General features: G+C 38.1%; 2 protein-coding genes across 4 annotated transcripts in view; one reads left to right on the top strand and one right to left on the bottom strand.

The window, feature by feature from the left end:
- Positions 1–20,323, top strand: part of DGLUCY (D-glutamate cyclase) — a 48,192-nt gene extending 27,869 nt beyond the window's left edge. For all 3 annotated transcript variants that reach the window (XM_027739965.2, XM_039382664.1, XM_039382665.1), the window contains 8 exons: positions 963–1,085; positions 3,336–3,527; positions 5,605–5,865; positions 6,349–6,448; positions 8,175–8,323; positions 13,838–13,957; positions 14,695–14,846; positions 19,049–20,323. In XM_027739965.2, the coding sequence (XP_027595766.2) occupies positions 963–1,085; positions 3,336–3,527; positions 5,605–5,865; positions 6,349–6,448; positions 8,175–8,323; positions 13,838–13,957; positions 14,695–14,846; positions 19,049–19,192 (1,241 nt within the window). In that variant the 3' untranslated portion in view covers positions 19,193–20,323. The remainder of the gene's footprint in view (positions 1–962; positions 1,086–3,335; positions 3,528–5,604; positions 5,866–6,348; positions 6,449–8,174; positions 8,324–13,837; positions 13,958–14,694; positions 14,847–19,048) is intronic.
- A 4,718-nt stretch (positions 20,324–25,041) lies between these two features.
- Positions 25,042–26,202, bottom strand: GPR68 (G protein-coupled receptor 68). The gene has a single exon (XM_027739991.1). The coding sequence runs from the start codon at positions 26,182–26,184 to the stop codon at positions 25,042–25,044; it is 1,143 nt and encodes a 380-aa protein (XP_027595792.1). The 5' UTR covers positions 26,185–26,202.
- Between the last annotated feature and the right edge of the window lie 1,035 nt (positions 26,203–27,237).

Consider the following 27,237-nt stretch of genomic DNA (forward strand, 5'->3'; position numbering starts at 1 on the left):
AAAACTGAGAAAAAAAATTGTAAGTCAGGAGGCTGTTTGAAAAAGAACAAAACCAAACAAACACCTGTAATATGAAGATAGATTGCAATCATTTCCCCTCTGCTGTCAGAAATTTGGTAATCATGGGCTGCATACACAGAAGGATCACATTGCTGGGCGTGGAAGGAGATGTCACTGGTTAACATGACGCTCCGGTAGCATATTTGAGTAACATATCCGAGTACTTCAATCTGAGGAACTAGTTATAAGTCATTAGTATGAGTAGAGGAACAAGACGAGTGAGGGACTCCATTATTTGTTTATTTTTAACAGAAAAGAGTATATATATATATACACAGATCATATAAATTAATTCCAGAAAAGACAGTGGTATATTAGAGCATATGAAAAATTTAAAACCGAGGGAAGATAACAAGTGCTTAGAATGACCCAGATTAGGATGTTAGAATAAAGTAGGTGTCAGAATAAAGCAAAAGACAATTTAGTGAAAGCTGGCTAAGAATGAGATGTAGTTATCTAAGCTGGAGAGGAAGAAGAGCGGTTGATCATTTCTCTAGCTAGAGAATGTAGGAAGTGAAAGCAGTAGAAAATATGTTCTAGAAAGAACTCATTTTGCATTGCAGTCGTTTATTCTTGTTTACCAGTGTTATGAATGTAACTCTTCTGTCAATAGAGAAAATTTATATTGTCTTGGAAACTCAGCATAGATGTCTAGCTTGTATTTTGTTACAGAAATAAGGTAAATACATTTTTACCGGTGTTATCAAAAAGGGAGAACAAGTCAGCTCAGGCTCTTGAGGATACGCACTCGAAAGCAAACTAAATGTGCCACTTCAGGGGGACTTGACACTCTTGCACTCCTAGCTCGGTGTCACTAAATGATGTTTGGGGTCCACCCCCCGGCTTTGAAGTATTACTGCTTAATTAGAATCGCTCATGATTTAATTTTTGATCAATTCCAGGTCTGCTGGGAATACAAGATCTTTCTAAACCAGACTATGGAGATCCAGTTCACCTTCACCCTGGTGATATTCCAGTGTTTTGGGCCTGTGGAGTAACAGGAGCAGAAGCAGTTATCAACTGCAGTATGTGCTGTTTGAAGACTCTTTTTACATTATCCTTCGATCTCCTTTTTTCCTCTCTTTTTTCTTTCTAATGCAGACTGAATGAGTTGGCTGATTAGAAGGCTTGATTTCAGGGTAAGATAAAAAACACCTCAACCAAACAACAAAAAAAGCCTTTGACAGGACTGTTTTCTATTCTGAAATACAGGTCTACTTTAAAGAAAATTCTTACTGAAATTTCACCACTTTCGTGTATTTTAAAGGCTTAAATCTAAAGCTCTGGCAGCATCAAAACATCTTTTTAAGCGTTACAAAAAACTAGAAGTTTAAAGGCATTAATTTTTAAGCTTCTTCCTTTTAAAATATTATTTCTTATTACATTGCAGTAAAACAACAGTAAAGGAAAAAGAAAAAAAGAAGGGGAAAAAAAAGGAGCAACAAGAACTCTTTCCAAAATGTTGTCAAGAGCTAGCAAATTGATTGATCTGGAAAAGGGTTCGTAATTGTCTCACGGAGAATGTGGAGCTTTTAGATTTTGTTCCAAAATTAAATATATGTGACACACTTTACATAAATGAAGCTTTGTCCTCTGCACAGAGCTGTCCTGTACTCTATGCAGTCATTTATAACAGGCATGAGCACAAAGGGTAAGAACAGGCAACGAAACCATAGTGACAGGATTATATACTGCTCTAAGTCACTAGTGTGGAATGAAATACCAAATTTTCATTCTTACTGAAAAAGAAGCTTAATAATCATAGGCAGTATAATGGGGAGAACATTGGAAGGTCACCTGCTTTGTCTCCTTGCAGGATCTGTTATATCCTTGTGGTTCCTAACAGATGTTTATCTGAACTTCTCTCATCACCTGCTCTAAGTATGTTAAGCTCTAGAAGTGACTTTTTTTCTTTCTTACATACAATCTCTTTTTTCCAGTGCCAAATCCAAGCTGAAAATCCCACTCTTTCCTGTGTTCTTCAGCAGTTCTGTCCATCTTCCTTGTGCATTCTTGGTGCAGGGAAAGGAGAGAAAAATATTGCCAACAACTCTACAGTCTGTTGCCCAAAGCAACTGTCTGTGCTGCCTTCTGCTTACTTCTCCATTTTCTTTATTAAAACCAGTTGTCATTAGTGCATTCCAGGAACTTCTTGGACAGTTCTTATCTTGCTGTGCTTCTTTCTCAGCTAGGTAGTTAAAATTCTGCCATATCACCAGTACTCATACTTTAGATCAATCTGCAACCTTGTCACAAAAAATATTGTCTGCTCACAGGGTTTGGTGAGTTATACTAAAACTCAACAAGCATGTTCACCACATGCTTTCAAATTACTAGCCACAGATTCCCAGCAGATCTAGCACAAACCAAGGATATATGTACTTCTTAAAGAAATATCTCCTCCCTTTTCACCCTCCTAACAAAGTAAATTTTTGCTTGAGTATACCAGTTGTGATTTATCTAACAATGTACCAATTTTGCCAAATCAAGTATCATCTAGATCCAGACTTCTGGAATTAGTAGAAAGACAGGAAATATTTTCAGCTATACTGTCGGGTCTATACAAGCTTATTTTTCTCCGGGGTTTTAGAGGCTACTCAGATTCCCTTTGCTAAGGCTTATGGGTCACCTTTTGTCATTATTCCTTGCCAGTTATAGCTCTTCTAGCTAGGTTGGCAAGACACTGTGCAGAGATGCTAGACCCCATTTTCTTAATCTGTTAGACTACTCCTGGCCAGCAGGAAGAGTTGACAGTTTTGTCATCTAACTATCATAAGGATATTCAAAGGTACAAGAGAGACATTATAGCTTCCAGCAGCACTCTAGAATTTGAAAAATTAATTTATTCTTACAGAAACAATGTCACCAACACACTGGGCAAACTTAAGCATTATCTTGTCATTACGTCAGTGCATTAGTTGCTTCGTGCATGTCAAACCCAAGTTTCAGACTCAATTCCCGACCAACATCCTGGGAGGGTTCTGTTCCTAAGTTGCCTCAAGTTTAGACTAGAGAGGACATTGTGGAAAAAACTGATCTCAACTACCCACGTGAGCTTTTTAAAAGTGAAAGCATTTTCAGATGTATGTGCATACATTTCTTTCTCAGTGTATTAATTGCTGCAGTGTAACTTAAAATATCACCTGCTTGTATAAGTGTCATCAGACAGGGGCTCTGTGTTGTTAAATTAAGTAGCTATTTGCAATTTTATCACTCTGATAATTCAATATATTGCAATAATAACATTTAACTGGAGTTTTCTTCATCCATTTTAGGAGCTCCATTAGCTTTTACTCATTCTCCTGGCTGCATGTTCATTACTGACCTAAAGAACAACAATGTCGGATCATTAAGGGGAGTCCCACAAGTCCACTGCATTTCTCAAGATCCTCTGCATTTCAGTGTTGTGTCAGCAGAAGCAGCCCAAAAGATAAAGACTCTAGAGACCCTGATTGGAATAGATCCAGGTATGAACAAAAACTGTCTTCCTTTAGTGGATTCATTTTGAGGTAGATGTGATCTATCCTGACTTTTTAGATATTCATAAAATTCAAGTACACAGTAAGACTCTAAAGGCAATTTTAAGAATTCTTTGTGGAATACAGTGAGTTTATACAAATAGGTCTTATATTTGCTGTTACTGTAGTTAATATCAGGGTCTGGCCAAAACCATTCAACCTTATGGGTAATAGAATATCTGATGTTGATGACTGTATACTCTCAAAGTACACAGAAGCATCGATGTTTGCAGCAGACTGGAGAGTCCACGGGGAATAAGAACTGTTACTGAATAAAACTGAAATTGGTATGTAAAGTACAGGGCACCTCATCATGCTGCTAACAGCTACATGGGTATTCACTGTTGAGTAAATAGCACATTTCTTTACATATATTCATGACTACTGTGCTCCTACCAGAAAATTCTAGTGCTTGCCTGTGTTTTTCAAACACCCCTCTCTGATGGGTGGAATTACATTAAGCTCTGCTGATGTATTTGTTACTGAGGTGTTGTGTGATGAACCAAAGTGACCAGGTGACTACATAAGGTTGAGTTGGTGCTGCACATGTGTACAAGGAAGACAAGAAGTAAATAAAGGCAAACTGAATAGGACAGCCATTCCTAAAATACACACTCTGAGTTAGTCCCCTCTGGCTGCTGCAAATTCTGATCTCAGTGTCCCATAAATTTTCTGAAATCCTCTGTGGGCAGTAGTGGAAAACAGCTTACGCCCAGCGCTCCCAAGCTCTGGGTTTGGGCTGTGTGCATACATTTGGGTCTGTTTATTTTTACTCATAAGGCCTCTCCTTTTCCCACTCTCTGGAGTTCAGCTTGGCATAGTGCCACACTCTGCAGAAATACAGGACCTAACTTAAGAGTTAGCTCATTTTCTTGCTAAAGGAAAGTAAATGCTTTGTCTCAGTTAATATACCCCACTTCTCAGAGACTTATATTTCTTGCTTCTGTTAACCTAAGTTTTGTTCAGAATGTTTTTCTCTGTCCACTATATGTGTATTGCCTATATGTTATTTAGGAGGAACAGAGGGAGAAATGGCAAAGGGGAAACTGAGAGCAAAAAGAGGAAAGCACGGGGGTGGGGGGACTGAGAAAGATGAAGATGTGAGGAGGATGGAAAGGAATAATGAAGACTTACCTCTGTCAGCTAATGAATATCGGCACATCATGCTGATATTCATGGTTTTCAGGAGTGCTAGCAATTGAAAGGACTGAGCTGTGAGCTTATGTCTCCAAGTGGTAGGGAAGGGAGAGGGGATAGGAAGTGTTTGAACAATGAGAGCCGTACACAGATAACAACACAGTGTTGCCTCTTTAGGGACTGACCCGTGAGAAGAGACTTCTGTTAATATTCACCTATTTCTCAAAGTCTGATAACACAGTTCTCTGCTACATGAAGTGTTACAAGAACATATAACAATCACTTGATACCACTGTTTTAATTGAGTTTATAAAAGTCCCCGTGTAACTTACAATGTCTCCAAAACCTCTGTTCTGTGGTTAATCATTTCATTAAGTGAAATTTATTTGGGAATTAGCTCTTCCCCAAGTTAGATAAGTTAGAGACAAAGGACCAGCTTACGTGTCTGAAGTCTTCATCAGAACTTCTGTAAGGTCGAGAGTGCTTGAGATGCAATCTAGCTTCAGTAGCTAGACAAAGTCTAGCAGGACTGTCATCACAGATCAGAGGAAGGTGGGAGCCAAAGGAAAGGAAAAAATATGCAATAAGCTTTCAGAAAGTGCTATTTACACTAATACCTAGAAATGCTAGGTATTGTAATTTTCAAAATCCAGCTATCTGATATTCTTAACCTGGAAACAGAGCCCATTATCTTCATTACTCATATCCTACACCTTCTTGGGTTTCCTGAGGAAATTACCCCAATTCCTGCCTTGACCAGAGGTTTTTCTTTCTCTTGTTTTTTTAACCCATTTTATGTCACTATAGTATGTAGTTTCACTCACAGGGAAACTTCAGAAGGGGAATGATAGATTTAAGTGTACTGCTCTCTTTAAAAACACTTTTGTAGGAGACCGGGGTATAATTCACCTGCAACGCCAGGATGAGCTTCTGAAGGCCTGCCTGGCCATCTCCCATGCCCGCTCTGTGCTGATAACAACTGGATTTCCTACCCACTTCACTTATGAGCCACCAGAAGAGAATGACGGGCCCCCGGGAGCCCTTGCTATTGCAGCTATACTGCAGGCCTTGGAAAAAGAGGTTGCCATAGTTACAGATCAGAGAGCCATGGATCTGAATAAAAAGATTATTGAAGAAGCTGTTCAACTAGGTAAGAATCGTGAGGGGTTTTGGTTTTTATCTTGCTAATTTGAGCCAAGGTTTGCTTCAGTTTTCATCTCACTGTCACTTAGTACAGGACTTTTTTTCCCCAGAGAATGAACCAGACTTCATCCCCTAAGCTCTGCTCAGCATTGCTACAATGACATTTTATTAAACTTAGCTGGCATCAAGTTAATGTGTACATATCTGGGTACTGATTCTGGCTTAGCTGTTTGTGATAAATTCTGGATGTCTGTTCTTATTCTTTTAGACCTGTTTTGTATCTCAAGGTTCCATTTACTAACATTAGCATTTAAACAAGTTTACATTGAAGTAAGCATGCAGGGAATTTATCAAGAACAGTGTAAAGACATTGAGTTCTTACTATTCTAGTCATTTTGCTTTCTTCTTTTTTTTAAGTTGCTCAAAAACACATTAAACAAAATAAAATAAAAAGTATGTAGTATCTGAATTGCGTTTTGTTTTCCTGTAGGAATTCTGAAGAAACCCATCCCTCTATTGAATTATCAAAGGGAAAGTGCTGATTCAGCTTTAACGTTTTTGTGTGAAAATGGAAATTCTGGAAGACCTAGGTATGTGTATTCAGTTTTTGAGAATGGGTCACACCTCTACTGTGTAAAGGTATAATAAAAATAATGACCATGGTCTAAGAAGGCACAAGGTTACAAGTAAATCCTTAAGACTTGGAATGAACAGAACAACCTTTGAAGCCAAAAATAGTTATTGGAGCACACACAGAGTACATAATTCCACGTTATTCTGCAATTAGACATTTCTGGAGTATAAAAAAGACATGATTTTTCATATATCAATAGTTCTTCTCCTTTGAAAAATTTCTAGAAGTTTTTTGGCAGTTATTCCATGGATATAGATATATATACACACCCAATGTATATTATATTACCAATTCTTAAATGAGAAAATCAGAAAGTATTGTGTCAAAGTCAGTGAAAGAGCTAGGAAGAGTGTGTTCATTTTTTAGCACTTTGGCTCTAGTTGTCACGTCCGACAACTGTGGAATCTGATCTGACTTAATAAAATATATGTGTTTTTAATGGTGTGAAAGCTATCATCCTATTGTCTTTAGCAGCCAAAGCAAAAATTACAAATGCATGCGTGCATTTCTCAGTATTGATGTGATTCTGTTCACATATGCATTGTTGAGTATATAATGTTGGACAAAAGTTCAAATTTATACAAAGTGTGTGATTAGGGTTAATGCACTGGAGAATTTTCTAAGTATCTGTACAAACATTTCATTACTTAGCAGGCAACTGACATTTCCTTGTAGGCATACATTGCTCATTTTTGTTGATCTTTCTTTGTAAAGCATTTTAATGTAGTTGCCTTCAGTTTGCTCTCTTTAATAAAAATATCTTTCACTGTGGTATTTGCTTCACCGATTTACTCAATTCCCATTTCTTTTCACAGGTTAGTGTATACTGTAATAGCATGCATGATACTGCCTTAAGTTTTTAGGTACTGTTTTAAAAATTTATTTTATAGCTATATATAAGTACAGCCAAATTCTATTTAAATTGATCCCTAGGACCAAAAAAGCTAAAGTGTTTTATTTAAGTAGACAACTAACCTGCTTAAGGTCTCTGGAATCACTGTAGATACCCTCCCACTAGAACATTAAGTAATTCAGCAGAATCAGTTACCTCTTGGCAGTAAAATTGAAGAAACAGAAGCAAAATAACTTAATTCTAACATACAGTGGCAGAACTGAGTACTAAAATTCTGCTTAAAATGTAGGACATCGGCAGTACATCTGTCTACTTTCATAACTAGCAAAATAGGCATAGACTTAAAGTCCCCTGAATCTAAAGACCCAAACCAAAACATTCCCTAACTAGAAACAGATGGATATTTGCCAAACCATGTTCTTTAAGCAGAGATATATTTGCACAAACAAGGATTTAGATGATCATTAATTTCCCACTTTTTCCTTTTCTTTGAAAACACTCACAGAGACTAATATTTTACAAGATATTGTCTATTTTAATGTGAAACAGAGCCAGACCAGATGGCTGACCCAAAGTTTTGCTGGCTGGGAGGATTGCAGGAACTTCTCCATTTCTCGGTAGCAAATGTGGTTTGGGGGAGCTGCACTAAAGCTATAAAAAACCTGAAATAACCTTTGAAAAAAAAGCATAGAGAACTACATTCAGAAACAAAAAAACAGTATCCAAGTTTTAACTTGAATCCCAAATGGTCAAAAAGTAGAACCAAGCACATGTGAAAATCATACCTTTGACTCCCTCTCCTCTGTTTTTTTCACTCACCTCTAACCAGATATGATCACCTGATAGCAATAGAGCGTGCTGGGATGGCTGCTGATGGCAATTATTACAATGCCAGGAAAGTTAACATTAAACATCTCGTGGATCCCATAGATGAACTGTTTTTAGCTGCACAAACCATTCCAGGAGTGACAACAACGGGTATGTGTGAGTTTGTGTGATAACTCTCAGAAGCAAGAGAAACACAGAACAGGAACTCTTACTGGAAGTGAAGGGGAGCAGGAGGCAGGTGCTGAACAGCAGCTTGCAGGCTGCAGCTGTTTGTTGTGGTTGAATTTGAAGAGACCATTGCTGGAGAAAAATTACACGGTTCTATTGAAGGATTCTCACAGTCAAAAAAAACGAAGAAGTTGATTTCAAAGTTATTTAAGGATAAAAAGAGCAGGCCCAGATATATTACCTATATATCAGTATGTGTACATACACTTCTCTAAGTGCAGTTTTTGACGGTGACTTTATTCTGTATTTTATATGTGAAAGGCAGCATAGAAAGCAAATGATTGTTGAATGGAAACATTACTTATTAAGGTATTATTTTATGATAGATACACCTGAGTTAAAGCAGAAGCCTGGATAGAATCTTAGTCTGTGTTGTCTTTAGCAGTACTTTTGAGCAGGGATATTTGCATGTACTATAATAGTGCCTTGTCTAACAAAAATATATGTACAGTTAGAATCTTTAAAGGAAGTCATTATCCTTCCAGCCAAAACTACATTTACCTTGGCTAATGCATCTAAAAAGAATGCTTTTGTCAACACAGTGCTCCTCTGTTTTTTTCCTGAAAACTTATTTGTATCTGGTTTTGAAAAAATATACCATAGACCAAGGTATATATATAAAGTGTTGTACAACATCCTTGTACAATCAAATACTTCCTGCTACACTGTGTGGCCCAAAACAGAGTTTTGCAGCTATATAATCTATATAAATATTAAAAATGAAATTAGAAATAAATGTCCCAAAATTAGAAATAAGTACCCATGCCAGGCTGATTTCAGTCTCATCTGCTGATCTGGCTTTTTCTCTTTTTGTAGTGCTGTGGACTCACTCCTGAGTATTACCAAAAGCACAGAAGCTTTGGCTTCTCAGTATTGTTGTTTTTCAAATGTTTCCACAGAATTTAGAGACCTCCTGCAGAGATAATGCATAGTCTGATTTCACTGTATTGGTATCATTTAAAAGCTATGTGGCAGAAGAGTTCACTGGTAATTATTGTATTATCTTAAAATTTGCAATACATTTTATTTAGATATGATCCAAATGTTTTCATATTTGTAAGGAGTAACTTCCAACATTCAAAAGGAAGCACTCTAGATGGCACTCTCTTGGCAATCTCAGCAGAGAAGCCAAAGATTGACTGAATAAGTACAGAAAAAGCTCTCTTTCATAAAGATGTCTAGCAAAATGCCCTGGAGCTTTATCTGATGCAGTTAATTTCAACTCCTGTCCCTGATTTTAGACTGCTGATACAAGAACTTGGTCTCTCTAGCTACTAATGTAACATCACAGCCTGAGTCCTTTAATAAAAATATCCTGATTTCTTCAAATATCTCCCACGGCAGCTCAGAGTATATTATTGATTTGGCGGAGTTTGGAGTGTTCTGCCAGATGAGATTTTCAGTCTATTCAGCAGCATGTAGTTTGTTTCAAACATTCACTGAATATTCAAATATACTATGAAATGTTATTAATTAAAAATACCACAGGCTTGTGAGTAAGAAAAGAAGCAGTTACCCAGAGTCACTGTGTCTCGGTGCTGTGAACTTTGGGAATGGTTTAACAAGTCAGAGGCTTCAAAATATAATGAAGGGATCTGCTCTGATCTTCTGTGGAATTTGTGTATGTGCATATTCTACACTGGGAAACTAATTGACTGTCCATAGAGAAACAATCTAATTGTTTCTTACACTGTTTGGTACCTGGTTAACATTTCTTGTTTTGCTTATCACACTAACTTCTTGTGTCTGTTTTGTAACTGGGTTACAATTTCTTGGGTTGATTGTTGGGTGTTTCAATGTATTTCTACAAAGCTTAGCTTGATGAGGCCACTCGGCTGTGGCCTTTGTGTCTTGTCTCCTGTTGCTGATAGTAATGTATTGCTACTGATTAGGATAATTTTTTTTCTGGTGTGGCTATATTTGACTTTCTTCATAGTCAGTAGGAATTTGGAGGCATATGTCTAGTTCCAAAATAAATGCAAATATTGTACAACATTAGGGTGAAATACTTGGATAACCTTACAGACTAGAATACGAGAAAGATCAGGTTGTCAGCCTACAGAAGTCTTTATATAGTGTGCTCAGTGGCAAGAAGTACTGTGTCAGTAGGTGGAGAGGGGAAATATTACAGCATTTGATATGTGTTGATTAGTTGCTCTTAAGTTTTGCATGTAAAAAAATCTGATCTGGTAGCCTGACCACAAACAAAGTATGAGCAATGCCTACAATTGTATGGGTACCGATACCATAAAAACTCATGGAGTAAGCAGCAACCTTCAGGAATATACAAAATAAGAAGACATGAAAGGCTGAGGTTGGAAGGACTCATTTTTCATATAAGACTGAAATAAAAGATTGAGAGATGTTACTGGAACCACATGCTATTTTTTTTCAGCTGTCATACAATTGACATAGCTATATGCTATTTACATAGGAGCTGATTAAAAGCTTTCTGAAGTACTGCATGAAAAAATGGGGTCACACGTTTCCCTTTCCTACAAAAGGCTTTTAGTACGGAAGACTGACATTTCCTGCACATTTGATGAATGTGGTTCCAGAAACCGATGTTGTCAGTGAAAACTTACATGGAAGATCTGGCAGAACTATTCTTCCTCTGCCTGGAAAGCACTCGGGCCTTTAGAAGAGGATTCATCTTGCCTATTTTCAGACATTTGTATTTGAGATGTCTGCCTTGGGATGAGATGAACTGAATGTGTGAAGGGTCTGTTTCTCTCTGCTGACTTTAATAAAGTTGAGCTGCCTGGCACATATGTAGGTGCTGCATTTTGTCAGGTGAATTTCACTCTGGAGACCTACAGTAAAATGCAGTCCTCTGCCGATGTCTAGAGGGAGAAGAAAACAGATGATACAGGAAGCTTTTCAGTGTGGTGTTCTTTTCCTCCCAGTGTCACATTAATGGGATCCATCCACAGCGTAGATCTACTAATTGTGCAGCCGTCCTGGTGACAGGACTTCCACCACTAAGACAAGAAAAGCAAAGCAGGACTGATGCAAAAACCCCTGAATGATTGATATCTTTCAGTTAAAGAAACTGCTGATGATCTTAAAAGGATGAGAATTCATCTTAGGCTTTTTAAAGAGTATTAAGATCAAAAATTTGAATTTTGAACATAAAAAAAATCAAAACATTGTGTGAGATTCTTACAAAACAGTAGAACTTCCATATTTGTATACAAGGATAGAGGCACCAGGATTATATCATTATTTATTTGAAAAGTACTATCAACAAAGAGAGAGACTGCACACCCTGGCCGCTGCACACGGTGGAAGTGTGTGGGGAGAGAGAGACCCCGTGCCCCGGCTGCGGCAATAAACACTTGAAGAAAAGTACCAAGATCAGTGTTTACAGAGCCATAGTGCTGTCTACTCTCTTATATGGATCCGAGTCATGGGTCATCTACCACCACCACCTGCGACTCCTAGAACGCTTCCATCAACGCTGTCTCCGTACAATACTTAACGTCCACTGGTCAGATTATGTGACCAATACATCTGTTCTAGAACAAGCAGCAGTCACAAGTATTGAGGCCATGTTACTGAGAACACAACTGTGTTGGGCAGGGCACGTCTCCAGGATGAAGGACCACCGCCTCCCTAAGATCCTGCTTTATGGTGAACTTGCCACAGGCTGCCACAAGAGAGGAGCCCCAAAGAGAAGATACAAGGACTCCCTGAAACAACATCTCAGCCTTGGTCATATTGATCAACATAACTGGTCTACTCTGGCCTCAAATCGGGAGGTCTGGAGACACACCATCTATAACACTGCTGATGCTTTTGAGAAAGCACACAGGATCACTCTTGAGGAGAAAAGACAGCGCAGAAAGAATCGTGTCTTGCAGAATATACCATCTAAGGAGTCTTTCTGCTGTGCCTTTTGCAATCAGACATGCCTATCTCGTATTGGCCTCATAAGCCACCAGCGCGCTTGTAACAAATGTGGGTAGAGCCCTTCCCAAATCTTCGTTCACGAAGCCCAGCCATGATGACTACCAACAAACGGATTTTAGAAAGCACCATTAAATCCCAACAGTGAAATAAATGGGAACAGATTATTAAAGCAGATAAGAAAAAATATCAGCTGTTCCATGGCAAATCCTTTTATGTAAGATATGTGCTCCACTTGACTGTATAGACTTAAGGAGTTAAATAAAACATTGCTGCTGAGAAATAACTTTCCATTTCACTTAAAGAAGAAGATTGTTACAGACATATGAGATATTTATGCAGTTACTAAAAGTGTTAAATTTACCAATTTTCAGGGCTTGAAGTGTAAATTATAAATATTGTAATTTCTCTCTGGTAACACATGCTGTGCATTAGAGCACAGTCACATTTCAAATTCAAATCTGGTATATCATAGTGAGGGCTTGAAGCTCTTCGCTGTTCTGTTTCACAGACATTGGCTAGGATTATTCTGTAAAATCTAAGATGCTATTCAGACTAACAAGTGAAAGAGAAATTTTGGGTTCCAACTAAATAGATTGATTTTTTGATATATGTTTTTTAATATATTGGTAAGAGACTAGAGGTACTACCCAGCTTTTGTGTGAACTGCTGGTTTATATGTTACTCTTATCTCCAGATCTCTGAATGACATCCAGCAATTTTATGCCACAAACCTAGGGTTGCCCAGAATTTTCCTGAAATGACATAGGTCCCATTGATTTTACTAAAATCACTAAGACAAATACATAATGTTTCTATTTGGACAAAAAAAATCAAGGCCTCACATCCTGTATATAAGAACACTTAGAAAAGGAAAGACCAGCTGTTTTTTCTATAGATGATGGAAAATGAAAACAGTAATAGTACACAGGGCTGGGCTCTTCCCATACTGTGGCACAATGACAGTGGTCTGTACAAGACAGATGAGCAGTGCAGTCGGTCCTACTTCTGCCAAAGTCCTTACGTATATTTTTGCTTGTCATTCTGCAATAATTTCTACTTCTATTCTCTTTTTTTAATTAAAGCTTGTAACAAGCCAAAGTTTTCTACACTTGCTTTATTATAGAATTGTCTAATTTCTCAAGGTTATTTTGGATTAATTTTCTATCTTCTTTCTCTATTTTTACTAGTGTGCTAGTGATAACACATTATACAGAATGCTCATTCCATGAGCAGAGTTTACTGTCTTAATTCTGTCTGCAGTTCACAAGCATTTGATAATTTTGATTTCTTTTGCATGCACACAATGTACAGTGTACATTGCATATATACACTTACATGTTGGCATGTGGTAGGTGATGCTTTCAGCTATTTAATTCACAATCTTCTGGTTTTAGGTTGAAAATAAACCATCTCATATGGAGCTATAAACTGTCACAGTGACCGGGGAAGACACTGGATGCTTTCTAAATGGATTGTTAGTTATATGTTGAGTTCATACTCATTTTGTCTTTTTCTCTTTTAAAGGTGTTGGAGATGGAGGAAATGAATTAGGAATGGGCAAAGTAAAAGATGCTGTAAAGAAGCACATAAAAAATGGAGATGTAATAGCTTGTGATGTTGAAGCTGATTTTACTGTTGTAGCAGGTAAGGGATTTTTGGTGGGGTGGGAGAGTAGCTGATGCTTGAGAGTAGAATTGACAAGGAAACATTTGTCTTTACAAGGAATTTGTATTGGCCCTTTCTGTGTATGACCAAGTCATCCCTGGCAAATGAATTTATTTCTATATTATGTCCATTTTCTGAAGAGTCAAGCACCTGTGGCTACAGAAGAACTGGAAAACTAAGAATGTTCCATGAAGAAAGTGCATTTAATTGGAAATAGTTGGACAAATCCTGAGTATTCTTGAAAAATCATACAGTAAATAAAATGACAGAATCATAAAATCCTGGAATGGCTTGGGTTGGAAGGGACCTTAAAGATCCTCTAGTTCCAACATCCCCACCACGGGCAAGGAACCTTTCTCTAGACCAGGTTGCTTAGTAAGGAAGAATAACAAGAAAGACTGCAGAAGTGAGCTGTGTGAGAATTAAAATGTCTATGCACATATGAATTTTCAGAATTTCCACTCAAGGACAAAGGTAAATTCTTAATGTACAACAAAAGTTTAAATGTTATAGTTAAAATTCACTTCTAAACCAGCACGAAATAAAATTCACAGCAAGAGAGGTGTGTTTGTGTTCAGCAAGGACCAAGTTACAAACTGGATGATCCCCACTGTTCTCAGGCTCAGGTTTCTAGGTTCCTGACCCAGGTACCTGACACTGTTGATACTAACCCCGCCTTTTCTGACAGTTTGTTTTCATGGTGACATTCTTTGCAGGGGTCTCTAACTGGGGCGGTTACGCCATTGCTTGTGCTCTGTATGTTCTCCGCACTTGTGAGATACATGATCGCTACCTGAGGAAAGCTGTTGGGTTTCCACAGTCATCCAAGAAGATGGTCTGGCTATCGGCACTTCCCTCGGTTTCCAAGGTAATTACTGTGGGGCCAAGGAGTTGTGACTAGCTCATGTCATGTAGATGGAAATGGCTACCAGTGCTAAATCCTTGCTGTCACAAGGTCTTTTGGTGGCTTTTGGGAATCCCTTGTGAAAGAGCAGCCACCCTTTATTTAGACTATTCCACAAAGGATTCAAGACAGATTGCAAATAAAAATCCTCCAATATGAATGTATTCATGTCTTGCCACTTCAAGCACAAGACAGTGCTGCAATTTTATGGGCAATACAAGAAATGTTTGTATTGAGCTACAGTGATTAAAATTCCCTGCTCACTTCCTTAGCATTGTTCATGATTTTATAGATCTCTATTGTAGTCCTCTTTAGATGTCTACTTCCAAAATCGAAAGTCACAGTTCTAATGCAGAAGCCACTCCACACTTCTGATCTTTGCACCTTCTGATCTTGCCACCTTTTCTAGTTATGCTGGAACCATTCTATAAGTAGTTTTGAATGTTTCTAAATTAAAGTTGGAGAAAGACTTGCATATGAATATTTTTAAATGTGTTTTGACTAATGCAGCTCTGAACAGTGTGATATTCTGGGAATGCAAAGGTTTCAGACTGAGAAAAAGTAAAATAACTGAGAGGGGTGAGAAATGACTGTGATCTGTGCTCATCCTGCTGAGCACATGGCTCTATTTTTAACTTGACAGTGTTTTATATATATATACACAGTTAATGATCAAGTAAGGTTTGTTCCACATATTTGTGATAACTTAGGAACTTAAAAATTCAGCTTTGTTGGCAGAGTACCTCTATAGAAACTTGGAAAAACCATTAGGTTTGTGACCTCCAAGAGTGCTAAGCAAAATATAATCCATCTACCACAGATATTGCCCAAAATAATTAAGTATTTCTCCTGAGATGACAGTATGTTCTGCATGAAATTCGAACAAAGCACCTCTGAAGTATTTTAGAGTAGGTCTTACTTCTTTTTTTTTAATTCTTTTTATCTTAATTTTTCATCTAAAGGTCATAAAGCTGAAACTGCTCCCAACATTTGGTACAGCCATATAGCCACTTATCCTTTGGCTTAACAAAGTGTATGTTCCTTTTCAGTGCAATCTTTTAAAAAAATAGATTAAGTACTTTTCACTTTTCAATGTTTTGTCCAGTTTCATTCACTGTTTTTTGATCTTTAAATTAATGCATCGTAAAAACTACTATGATCAAAATTTCTGGTAATGAGATACTGTAATTAAATGTGATATTGTGTACAGGAAATCCTTCCTGTTTTTGTTTCACTAAGCTATACAGCTGGGAATATTAATGATCCAATAATGGGCTGTTGAAAGTGCAATACTAAAATCTATTAAGATAAAATAAATGGAAACAGTTTTGTGGAGGAGAGAAAATGACAAAATGTGTGACAAGAAAATATGATATCTTTAATCACACAACAGTAAACAGTACAGAAGATTGAAGACATTAGAATTCACATACTCCATTAGTATAAAAAAACAGAGCATTTATGTTTATGTGGCTACTTTCTGCAAAATCCAGCTTCATTTAATGCTATAATAATTAGCCCAGTAAGATAAAGAGCACCACCGCACTATCCACCTCAGTGTTTATATTTGTGTTTGTAGTTGGAAAGAGGACATTTGAAGGAGTGCCTAAGCACCAGACAGCTTCCTTATAATGTGCTTTATTTTTCTTCAAAAAATGTCACTCTTTCCATGCTGTAGGTCGTAATAACTCAGTGAAGACCTCTCCTGAAACACACGTCATTTCTCTGCAGTCTCGTGTTCAAGCAGTGTCAGGATTGCACTGCCACAAATCCCAGAGCTGTGGAGCTCTCCCTTCCCACTGAACATAAAGCTAACTATATTCTAAGTGCATGGATCAGGCTTTACATTCATTTTAGCAAGTGATGCTGCAAAGCATTTGTTCCTTTTTGAGAACTGAGGAGCAAGGAACAATTTGATCTAAACAATCTGTGCTTACTTTGCAGCTGTGGAGTTGAATCATCATTATGTTTGACTATGATATTGGCTTGATTTTTCAAATGTTTGTAGTAGTTTTATAGCAAAGTGGCTGTAGTGAAATAGATTAATTCATACATATCCAAATGTAGCTAATGCTAAACATCCTAGTCAGCTCCTCATTTCATCTCACAACAAGGTTAACATATCAAGCTGTTGTTCTTTTAGTGAACTCTTTATTAATGGTAACAAATTAACTGTAGAGTTTTTATTTTGAAATTATGACCTGTAAGAATATGAATTACATTAAAAATATATAAAGATGTGGCCTTTTTTTTACTATGCTTTACTAGCTTTGTCATTCATAAGGGAGTTTTTCCTTGAATAAAGCACAAATTAGAATTTACTTTTTCAATTAATTTGATTATTTTTCTGGTTAACCCACTCCCAATGTAGTTATTCACTGAAGAGAGAACTGTGAGCAAATTGCAGCACTGCACAGCTAAGGAAGCATGCTGCACATTGTGTATGCTCATTACAAATGGAAACAGTAGCATTTGATGACAGAATACAGTTTATCAGGCATAGTTAGGTAGTATTAAGCAAGCCCTTTTCTCCTCATACAAGTAGATCAGAGAGCTCTACCATGTAGCAGAAACAATTCATATTAGAAATTACATTCTGCATATCCAGTTGAGGTGTCTCTTTTGTGGCATGAGAGATCTACTTTGTCCATTTGCATATGGATACTGTCAGTGCTAAGAGAAACCTCTCTCATGCAGAAAGATCAGGTGCATCTATTTACATTCGTATATATGATCATTCGTGTGATATAAGCTGATGTATATTTATAATTTTATAAATTACAAAGTAGCAGTTTTTATGCTACCAATGTATTCAGATAATTGCCTTAAATAACTGTGTCATTGCTGTCTTGTTACACGATGTCAAGACTGACACCATGTAACTATGCATATTTTTCCTTTAATAGAAAAACAGTGCCTCATTTAATTTTGTTGCAGCTAAGAACTAGGATGCCTTACCAGGAAATATAAGACACATCTTTAGAAAGTGCATTCACAAAGCAGGTTACAAAATTATACTAAATACTGCTCTTTCAGTAGCAATTTCCATGCAGATGGAAATGGAACAGTAGACAAAGACCAGAAGGGGCATTCCTAGCAAAGAAAGGGAAGAAAAGATGGTATGTGAGTGTTTCAATATCTTATTAACTTATCACAGGGTTGGTGTAGGGGAAGCTAAGAAGTAACAGAATTAGAGAAATGAATTCTCACTATAGTAAATGCTGAGAGAGTAGAAAGAGTTTTACTGTGTACATTTCATGACAAATGAAAAGCAAAGCAGTTTATGCTTGACATACATCTATTTGAAACCAGGTCTTCTAATTTCATTGTTCCTAGAACTAGTGTTTTTTCAGAGCTCATTTTATGCCATCTTTTCATCCCACTATGCTAACTGGCCCATAGCTCACAAATGAGGATTTTTTTTCCCTCAGTGTACTTTAACAGCTCAAGTTGGAGCATGCTTTGTTATCTCCTTATATTACTGTTAAGCAAGAAAAGAACTAGTTCTGAATAACGTATACCCTGTTTCAGAACATACCAAGGAAGCAGAATTTCAGAGGGGTTTTTTCTCCCTGTCTCTTTCCTAAGCAACCAGAACTCTCATAAAATCAATAGTAAAAAAGTGGGAGAGAGCAAAAGGCACACAGAGATCACAAAAGCTGCAGGAAAGGAAAGTGAGCATGCAGCCCATCCAGGTGCTCTCTATAACCTTTTTTCTTGGTGCATCCTCTTTCCCTTCTGTTCTTTCTCTTTAAAAATGCAGCTGCAGCCAGCTGTCTCACTGGGGAAACCACAGATGGATTTTTGAGATACTTTGGGTGAAGGTGTTCCTCTGATTCTGATTTGTGCAATATAGGAACTTGAAACTAGGCAAAGAATTATTTATGTTTCTGAATTGACACCAATATTCTGTTTGAGGGAGTGTGGAGAGCAGTAATATAATTCAATAATTAAACAGCAGTCAAGAATATAAGCCTTCTGACACTCCCTAAGTTCCAGTTGCTAAACATAGTCTTTCGGACAAGATAAAGAAAGTGTTAGCAAATTGATAGCAAAATAAATATGGAAGATGTGGTCAGTCTCTCCTAGGATTAAGATAAAGATCTTGGTGAATGCTCTTGTCTGATTCCTGATTTTAATTATACTCTATTTCTTTGGTTTTTAAGGAAGAAAAGCTTCTGAAAACACTTGTGCGTCACGGGGTCCGCAGTGGGAAAACTGCCAGTCTGGAAATGGAAGTGGATGGGCTGCCCTTCTACAACACCCATTCGCTTATGATTGAGAAGCTGCTACAAGAAGTGCAGAAGTGACTGTCCCTAATGATTTCTGCACTAAGAGTTGCTTCCATATAATTTCTGTGTTCCTGAGGCTCTCACATCATGTAAAAAATTAAAAAAAGATGACTTTTCATCTCTGGTGTCTTGGCCACCCACAACCTTTCATTGTTATCCTTACCACATCTCTGTGAACCAAGAGGAGGGTATCATCACAAGGATTTTGTCAACCTTTCTTTTCTGTAAGGCAGCATTGCAGACCTTCCTTGTAAAGTGTAGGCTATGCCATTGACCTCTGTTGTATTAGTAGTTTGCCATTTTTATATTTTGTCCCTTTCTGGGTGATACAGAAAGGTTTTAGACATTTCAGAGTATCCTGTTGTTAAGAAAAAATTATTGAATACATAAATAATTATTTAAATTAATGCTTAAAAATTAAAGCGTGATTAGAAATTAATAAACATTTGCATTTGGTATGGAGAATGGATATTAAATGATATTATATAATAAGGTGATCTAGCTTTTACAAAGAAAGCTTGCAATTACAGTGAAATATTGTGTTGCTGTTCTTGTTTTACTAACCTCATAACTGCAACAGGAAGTAACTCTTGTAGCAACTTGGATTTAAAAATACCTTGTGGTGGGGAAAACAGCTGCAGTAGAGAGGGGAGATTAGAAACAAAACTCCAGTAAGAGATACAGTGATAAAAGCTCCCTTGCACACTTCCTGGTGGGGGTTAGCTTGTGAAAGTATGAGGAGATAAGGAGAAGTTTTTAACTGAGCTAGTGAAATTAAAGGCAGCATTGCAGACCTTTCTTGTAAAGTGTAGGCTATGCTGTTGACCTCTGTTGTATTAGAAGTTTGCCATTTTTATATTTTGTCCCTTTCTAGGTAATACAGAAAGGTTTTAGACATTTCAGAGTATCCTGTTGTTAAGAATAAATTATTGAATACATAAATAATGACTTAAATTAATGCTTAAAAATTAAAGCATGATTAGAAATTAATAAACATTTGCATTCAGTATTAAAGAACATTTTTTAAATTAACATTTACATGAATTCCTGTTGTAGAAATCAGCTCCTGACAAGACCAAGTGAAGTAAAATTAAATTATATCTCATAGGACTACTAACGCCAAACCAGTACAGGACAAATGTTTGTGAATTGTGCCCGACTTCAGTCATTTAAAGCTGTGATTTTACCTTAACTCCAGGTGAGTGTCAGGGCTGAAGTTCTTCTAGTTATCAGCTGTCACAGCAGAGAGGACAGGGTATATTTGACACTGCACCTCTCAGGCACTGATGCTTTAGCTGTCCTAAAATGACTGGAGTGGTTCAAAAGGCGACCATCAAACCATTGTGCTCTAACAGGGTAAGAATGGCAGTTGTGTTTAGGTGGACTTCCAGAAGCAGCAACACCTTGTATCTACTTTCCTTTCTCGCAGGTGACTTTTATTTTCCTTCTTCAGTGCAAGACAAACAACTTTCTGAGAATGAGAAAAATCAGTTCATACCACAAACACCAGCATATTTTGAACATTAATCTTCTGAAGTCCCTGAGGATACACAGCCCTTAAAGACTTAAAATAGTTGGACACATGACAGAAAGAAATCTTAATGCCAGACTGGTGAATATGAATGTCTAGCAGCAAAAGATCCCAATGTTTATTTTATAGATTAGTCATTTTTTTGAGATTCATTTTCTTCAAAACCTTTTTGAAGGAGGTTTCAGTAAAACTATCTTTGAAGTTTCACAATTAGAAAAATCTTCTTTAGAACTCTCCAAACTATAAGTATTAACTAAAATATTCCTTGTGAATGCTTCAGCTTTTTGCCAGAGCCATTAACCCCACAGGATGGCATATATTCACCGCAGCACAAAACCCACAAAATGAAATTGGCATAATTTTAAAATGTCTGTTTGGGAAAAGAAGCACCTGGTTTCATTCTCTGTGCGCTACTCACATATTACACTAACAGGTGCAATGTATATTATTCTTTCCAAATGCTAACTTTTGTCAAAAAAATTTCATTTAGTAAGCTTTTGCTCTTTTTTGCCCCAAAATACAAATCTTAACAGTCAGATTTCATTAAGAAACACAAAATCTGGTAATCCGTTTATCTTTTTCTCTAATATGTGCTTTTAAAATCCCTTCTAACGTGCAGTCCCGAGCACTATATTTACTGCAGTAGCAGTGCGTAGCAACCATAGCAGGACCCTTGGGTGTCTGTGTTCTGGCTGAGATGGAGGGAAAAGCTCTGAGTGGGAGTTACCTTCCTGCCATGCTGGTTACAGTTCTGCAGCCTAAGCTGAACACATACAAGAGAGAAAGAATTGCTAAAATATTGACTTCGTGGGGGAAAAAAAAAAGGAAAAAATAAGAAAAATCCCTGTCTTCTGTTGTGGGTTAGCAGGTTAAGTGCTGAGAACTGTAGCAGAATTCTGGGCTCCACTATAAAAGTTTCCATCTGATTTTAAACTGCAGCAGCTGATGAAAAGCTGGCCACATCAAAGTACCAACTCCAATAAGCCTTAATCCCTCAGTTGACAATTCCATGTAATACAGCATGCTCTGCATTCCAGTTGTCTAATTTAAACAACGTGGGTAACTGTAGAGAAGTGAAGCATAAACACGACAACAAATATTTAATCCTAGAACAAACCACGTGTGTGTCCTGGAGCCTGCCAGGCCGTGGGAGTCCAAGTAGTTGGCTTGGTGCTGAAGAACGTACAAGCACAGCATTATGGCAGTCGGGAGTCCCTGCCCCACTACCCCCTTGGAACAGACAGGAGATTAGATGAAAGATTAGGAGAAAATAAAGCTAAACAGCACTAATAGTCAGAAGAAAAAAATGCAGATATAAGGTAATTAATCCCGCTGACTGGTCTAAGTATAAAGAAATGTCAAATAATTAAACAAACCAAACATTATCCTAAACAAACCTAATCCCCTCCTGGGAGTGGGGACATGAATCCTTTTTACAAGAGGAGGGAGGAGAGGATCTTTAGTCTCACAAATAGAAACTGTTGGCCAAAGCCATAAGATAGCTCTTTCAAACAGAGAGTGAAGAAATATCAGAAGAAAATAATAAAAACATTCTTTATTAAACACATTCCCTAATTATATCCAATATTGCACTCTCAAGGTGGTTTCCAGAAAACTGTTAGAATATATTCCTTTTGGAATCTAGTGACAAGCAAGGCTGTGTTACTTCAGATACCACGAGCAGATCATCTGTCTAGACAATTTTTGACTTAAAAAATCCCCAAAGAAACAAAACTGATTATACTGCTGGAAGTTATCAGTTCTGGGGTGCAGAGAGAGAAGTGTTTTCAGAAAGGCCTGAAATCAGAGAAGTGAAAGGACAAGGCAATATTCATGGTGTAACAGTTACAGATACAAGAATGTATGATGAGCAGATCACAAACTCACAGAGGATTTGTTAGTATAATAAAAAAAACAAACAAACAAACAAACAAACAAACAAAAAAACTAGAGAGGAGGTGGTAGTAGAAACAATACCATAGAGCACAACTCCCACATCTTTAAAAGCCAGTATTCTCCACCTACTCCTGTATTTTGTTTCTGTCTAAACCAGGAACCACAGATCGTTCATATATCATATTTCTGACACTGTATTTACTGAACAATGACTGAACCCTAAACTATAGTATCTGTGGGCAAAACAGAATTCATTCAACAGTTTCTCTGACAAATGCATTGTTATTTACTTGCCTGCATAGTCTGTGCTGCACAAGACACACAAATTGCAAAGGACACAATCAAAACCTCAGCAAGGTGTAGTAGAATTTACATGTAACTAAATTTGTCTTTGAACACAGTAACTCAGAGAAGCATATGGGATCAAAGTGCCTCATGTACTACCAACCTCTTGTTCTTTTCCAAGTCAACAATCCAAATTATTTATACCCATTGTAGCCAAGAGTTCTCATACTTCTGGAAATCTGTAGGAGCCCTATGTGAGGTCTAACAGTCTGAGGTTCAAAAGTCAAACAACAGACTGAAGGTCTCAGCAGATGCTGAGTTCCTTGTCCATGTTCTCCCATAACATCTCACGTTATTGAACTCACTGTTTTAGGAGTCTGATTCTGGCATGGTGTCTGCAGGCTTTGAAAGTGGTGGAAGGAGAAGTTATTTCAGAGAGTTACAGAAATGTTGCGGGAATGTTTTAGTTTTTTTCTTTTGAAAAAGTTCATACAGGGACATTTAATTTGTTCTGTCTCTGACCTTTTCAACAGATGATGACAGCTTGTAGAGAATTATTTTCTCTAGATGCCACAGGGGTAAACAGAAAGTAGTTCAAAACAAATTCACTAGAACCACACACCATGAGTACTAGCTTATTCCAGTCAATGCAGTCATCAACACAACAGATTTTAAGTGGTAGCACAACAACAACAGACATGTGATTGACAATAGTGAGGAAAGCACATACCAAGTCAGTTCAGTTACAAAGTCCAAGCACCTCCAGAAACAACTTCACTGTACAACATTGCTCATAAGCCCTTGGGAGGTCACACTGTTGTAATACATGAAGGTATAAGTCAGATGGATACAGAAACACAGCCATAGCCACAGATTTAAGATTAATGTCCTTTCTTGAATAATGCTATAGGTTGCTGTGGTGGGGGAAAAAGTGTTTTTTCCCCCTGGAGTTAAAAAAAAAGGGTAACCTCTGAGGGGGTAGTGTCTCTCTTGCTGTTGACTCAATTAGGGCTCCTGCAAAACTGAAACAAAGCACACCAAAACGGAAAAGAAGGATGATGAGGTAGTTGGAGGAGAAGTGGCCATGTTCTGAAGCCACGAGGAGAAGGGGCAGGAGCCCTGTTGGGGGCTAGGCCCCCCCAGCCCCCGGCAGGGGGACTACAAGAACTTGGAACAGTGTTAAACTGGGCCGAGTTCTGTAGCTGAGAGCTGGAGGAGTTTCTCCACTGTGGGCAGCAGCAGGAGATACTGAAAAGCGGCGGCAAAGCAGCAGTGAACGGAGACTGTGGCAGAAAGCCAAGAGATAAGAAGAAACAGCAGAAACAATCATGCAGCTAAACAGAGAGACAGAGATCTCTAATGGAGAGAGAGAGAGGAGAGAGAGAACTAAGCTCTACGGACAGAGTTTTTGGGGTAAGAACTGAACCAGACCCCCCAAAACCCTTTTGAGAGCCCTCCTAAGTGGAGTGGGGTGGGCTCCTACTGGATGGAAGTCCTAAAATGCAGCATGCAGCAGAGAGAGAGGAGCTAAGAAGCTCAGAGATGTCCTGAAGCTGGACCAGGACAGCCAGAAGGAATGCCGGGGAAGTGGCCTGGCTGCCCCTGCTGCTGCTGTCAAGCTGGCAGCCTGAGACAGAGCACAGGAGCTCTGGTTAGAATGGTTGAGGCAAAGACTTTCAACTGAAATCTGCCCTAACGTTCTGACTCAAGGGAGCTTAAAACCCCTGAGGAGAGGGACCGTCACGAAGCCCCCTGCACTTCGTGATATGAGGTGGTGAAGCGAGCCTTTGTCCCGGCTAATTCGCAGTCCATGGAAGAGAGAAACCTTCACTTGGAGCTGAAGGGCTTGAGAGGGGTGAAAGGAGACCCCTCTTGTGTGTAATGGAAGAGATCCAGCTACAACAATCCACCTATAGCTGCTGCATGGAAGAGGAGAGACTGCTGCCTTAAATGTGGAAAGGATCTTTTCCTTCTTCCCATCTGGACTTTTATTGGAGGGAGAAGAGATTTGATCCATTGTAAATTCTGCTTTATCATAGGAAAGATAATTAAGATTGTATATATATAATGTATCATAATATTTATTTGTGTAGTGACTGTAATATAATTCCCTTCCCCCCATATTGAGTCTTGTGTTGTGTCTGAAAAACCCATCTCACACTGGGGTGAGATGTGGGAGGGGGGCTTGGACTCGGGAATTAGATTTTGGGGGTCTCAAACCACCACAGCTGCCTATGTTAGCTGTAGAGCAGTCCTTCATTCTGGTACCATCAAGTGGTATTTGTAATATCCCAGGTTGTTGCTCATGCTGTGTCCTGTTGGGTGCTTCCGTACTGTTCAGTGGATAGGATTCCTTTGTCTCAGTCCTCAGACGCCCTAAACATGTTAGACAAGAGTCTCGCATCTTGACAAAGTTCTGGTAAGTGCTTTCACTGGAAAAACAGTACAATAGTGGGTCAGCAACACAGTTAAAAGTAGTCAACAGGAGAGAAATATGATAAACATTAAATATTTTCTCAGCAAATGAGCAGTTGTTCTCCAACAAGCTACGAACTACAAGTAGAATATGGTACGGCCCAAAGCAAACTAAAAATATGAAAACAGTGCTTGAAACCAGTCTTTTAATTTGGATTTTCTTCTTCTTTTGAGTGCCGGGACTCTTGTGGACAACTCGTAAAATCCCACAGTAAGAGAAGGCCAGCAGACAGAAGGGGAAGAGGAAGCCAGCAGAGAAGCGGTAGTAATTGACATTGTGCTCCCACTGTTTGATGGGGTAGTGCTCAAAGCACACCAAGTGGCTCTCAGCATCCATACTGATCTCCCCGTGTGTGAAGACAAAGCAGCATGTCATTATTTCTTTGGTCCAGATAATGATGCTCACAATTGCAGCTGCCTTCATTGTCCGAAACTGCTGAAACCGAAAGGGGTGCACGACGGCGAGATAGCGGTCAATGGAGATGCAGCAGAGGAAGCCCACACTGATATAGATGTTCTCATATAAGATGATGCCACAGATTTTGCACAGCAGCTCATCATAGGTCCAATTGTCATGCTGTAAAGCATACTGAAGCCAAAAAGGCAAAGAAAATATGTAGAGCAGGTCTGCTAGAGTCAAATTGCAAAGGTAGATACCCAGTTCATTCTTAGCTTTGATCTGTAAATACCCATAGTACAGGGACAGGCAGTTAGCTGGCAAGCCTACTATAAATACAAATATGTATACCACAGGGGATAATGTCTCATGGATATCATGATTAATATTGCACTTCTCAGTTGCGTTCTCTGTGAGATTCACCATCTTCTACTTCTTCCTGTGTATCACTCATCAGGATCCTGAATGTAAGAATTAATTACATCCAGTTTCATGCATTGCTTATTTCTTCCACAAACCTTTGGGCTGAAGTGATGACTTGCTGCAGGATGTTAATAACCTGAGGATAAAACACATGAAAATCTTTAGAAGGGATACAATTGTTAAATATATAGTGCAGTTTTCAGAAAACTGCCTTTCCGTAGCCCTAAATTTCTTATAGTCTTTGATAGAAGACAAAACCTGTCTGGGAAACCATGATTCATATGAGTAAGTCTTAGTAGTTACCAGAAAAGTACCAGAAAATTTTATGTCCCAGAATCCCAAAGCAAATTACAAACATTTGTTGCTTTAGCTCTGGAGGTATCTAAAATGTGAAGGAATATCATCTCTGTTGCGGATGAGGCAGAAAAGCAGTAATCAGATCTGTCTATGATGGAAAAAATATCTCTGGCAAACCAGCAGTCCACGCGGACTTTCTTAAAGGATGTAGGGTCCACAAAACAGGTGATTTTTAATTTCCATTTCTTAATTTTTCCTTTAGATACAAGATACCATGTAATATGCAGTTCAATTCTTCAGGATGAAAAAAATGGAATTTTTAGCACTTCTCTTACAGTTACTTGTAAACATAATCCTGAAAGCGAGCGGTCTTCCTCTGTTGGAAGGACACTGGTACAGTGTATCCCCATGGTCTCAGTTCTACAGGATATGCTATTACATATTCCTTATTTTCTATCAGCTCTCAAAAATACTCATTTACTCTTACTACTTATACATTTGCATCTTTTCATCTTCACTGAATATGAATATAATGGTTTTCACCTGAAGAATCTTCTATAATCCAAGCACATAACCATACAAACCATTGCTATACTATACTATTACAACTTAAGACACAAAAACCACTGCTGACAATGGGTTAGCACTCAATTCAACTAGGACAAATGTCCAGCCTGGACCCAGTTCACAGTGATTTAACCCTAAACTAAATGACAAAATATTGCATTCAGCGTTTTATGACCTCGTGTGATATATTCA

Source organism: Pipra filicauda, unplaced genomic scaffold (genome assembly GCF_003945595.2).
Source record: "Pipra filicauda isolate LSUMZ 115617 unplaced genomic scaffold, ASM394559v2 scaffold27_size4233163_pilon, whole genome shotgun sequence".
Taxonomy (NCBI): domain Eukaryota; kingdom Metazoa; phylum Chordata; class Aves; order Passeriformes; family Pipridae; genus Pipra; species Pipra filicauda.

Bases quoted from the DNA above. Each gene is read 5' to 3' on its own strand.
- GPR68 (XM_027739991.1), bottom strand. From the start codon at position 26,184: ATGGTGAATCTCACAGAGAACGCAACTGAGAAGTGCAATATTAATCAT.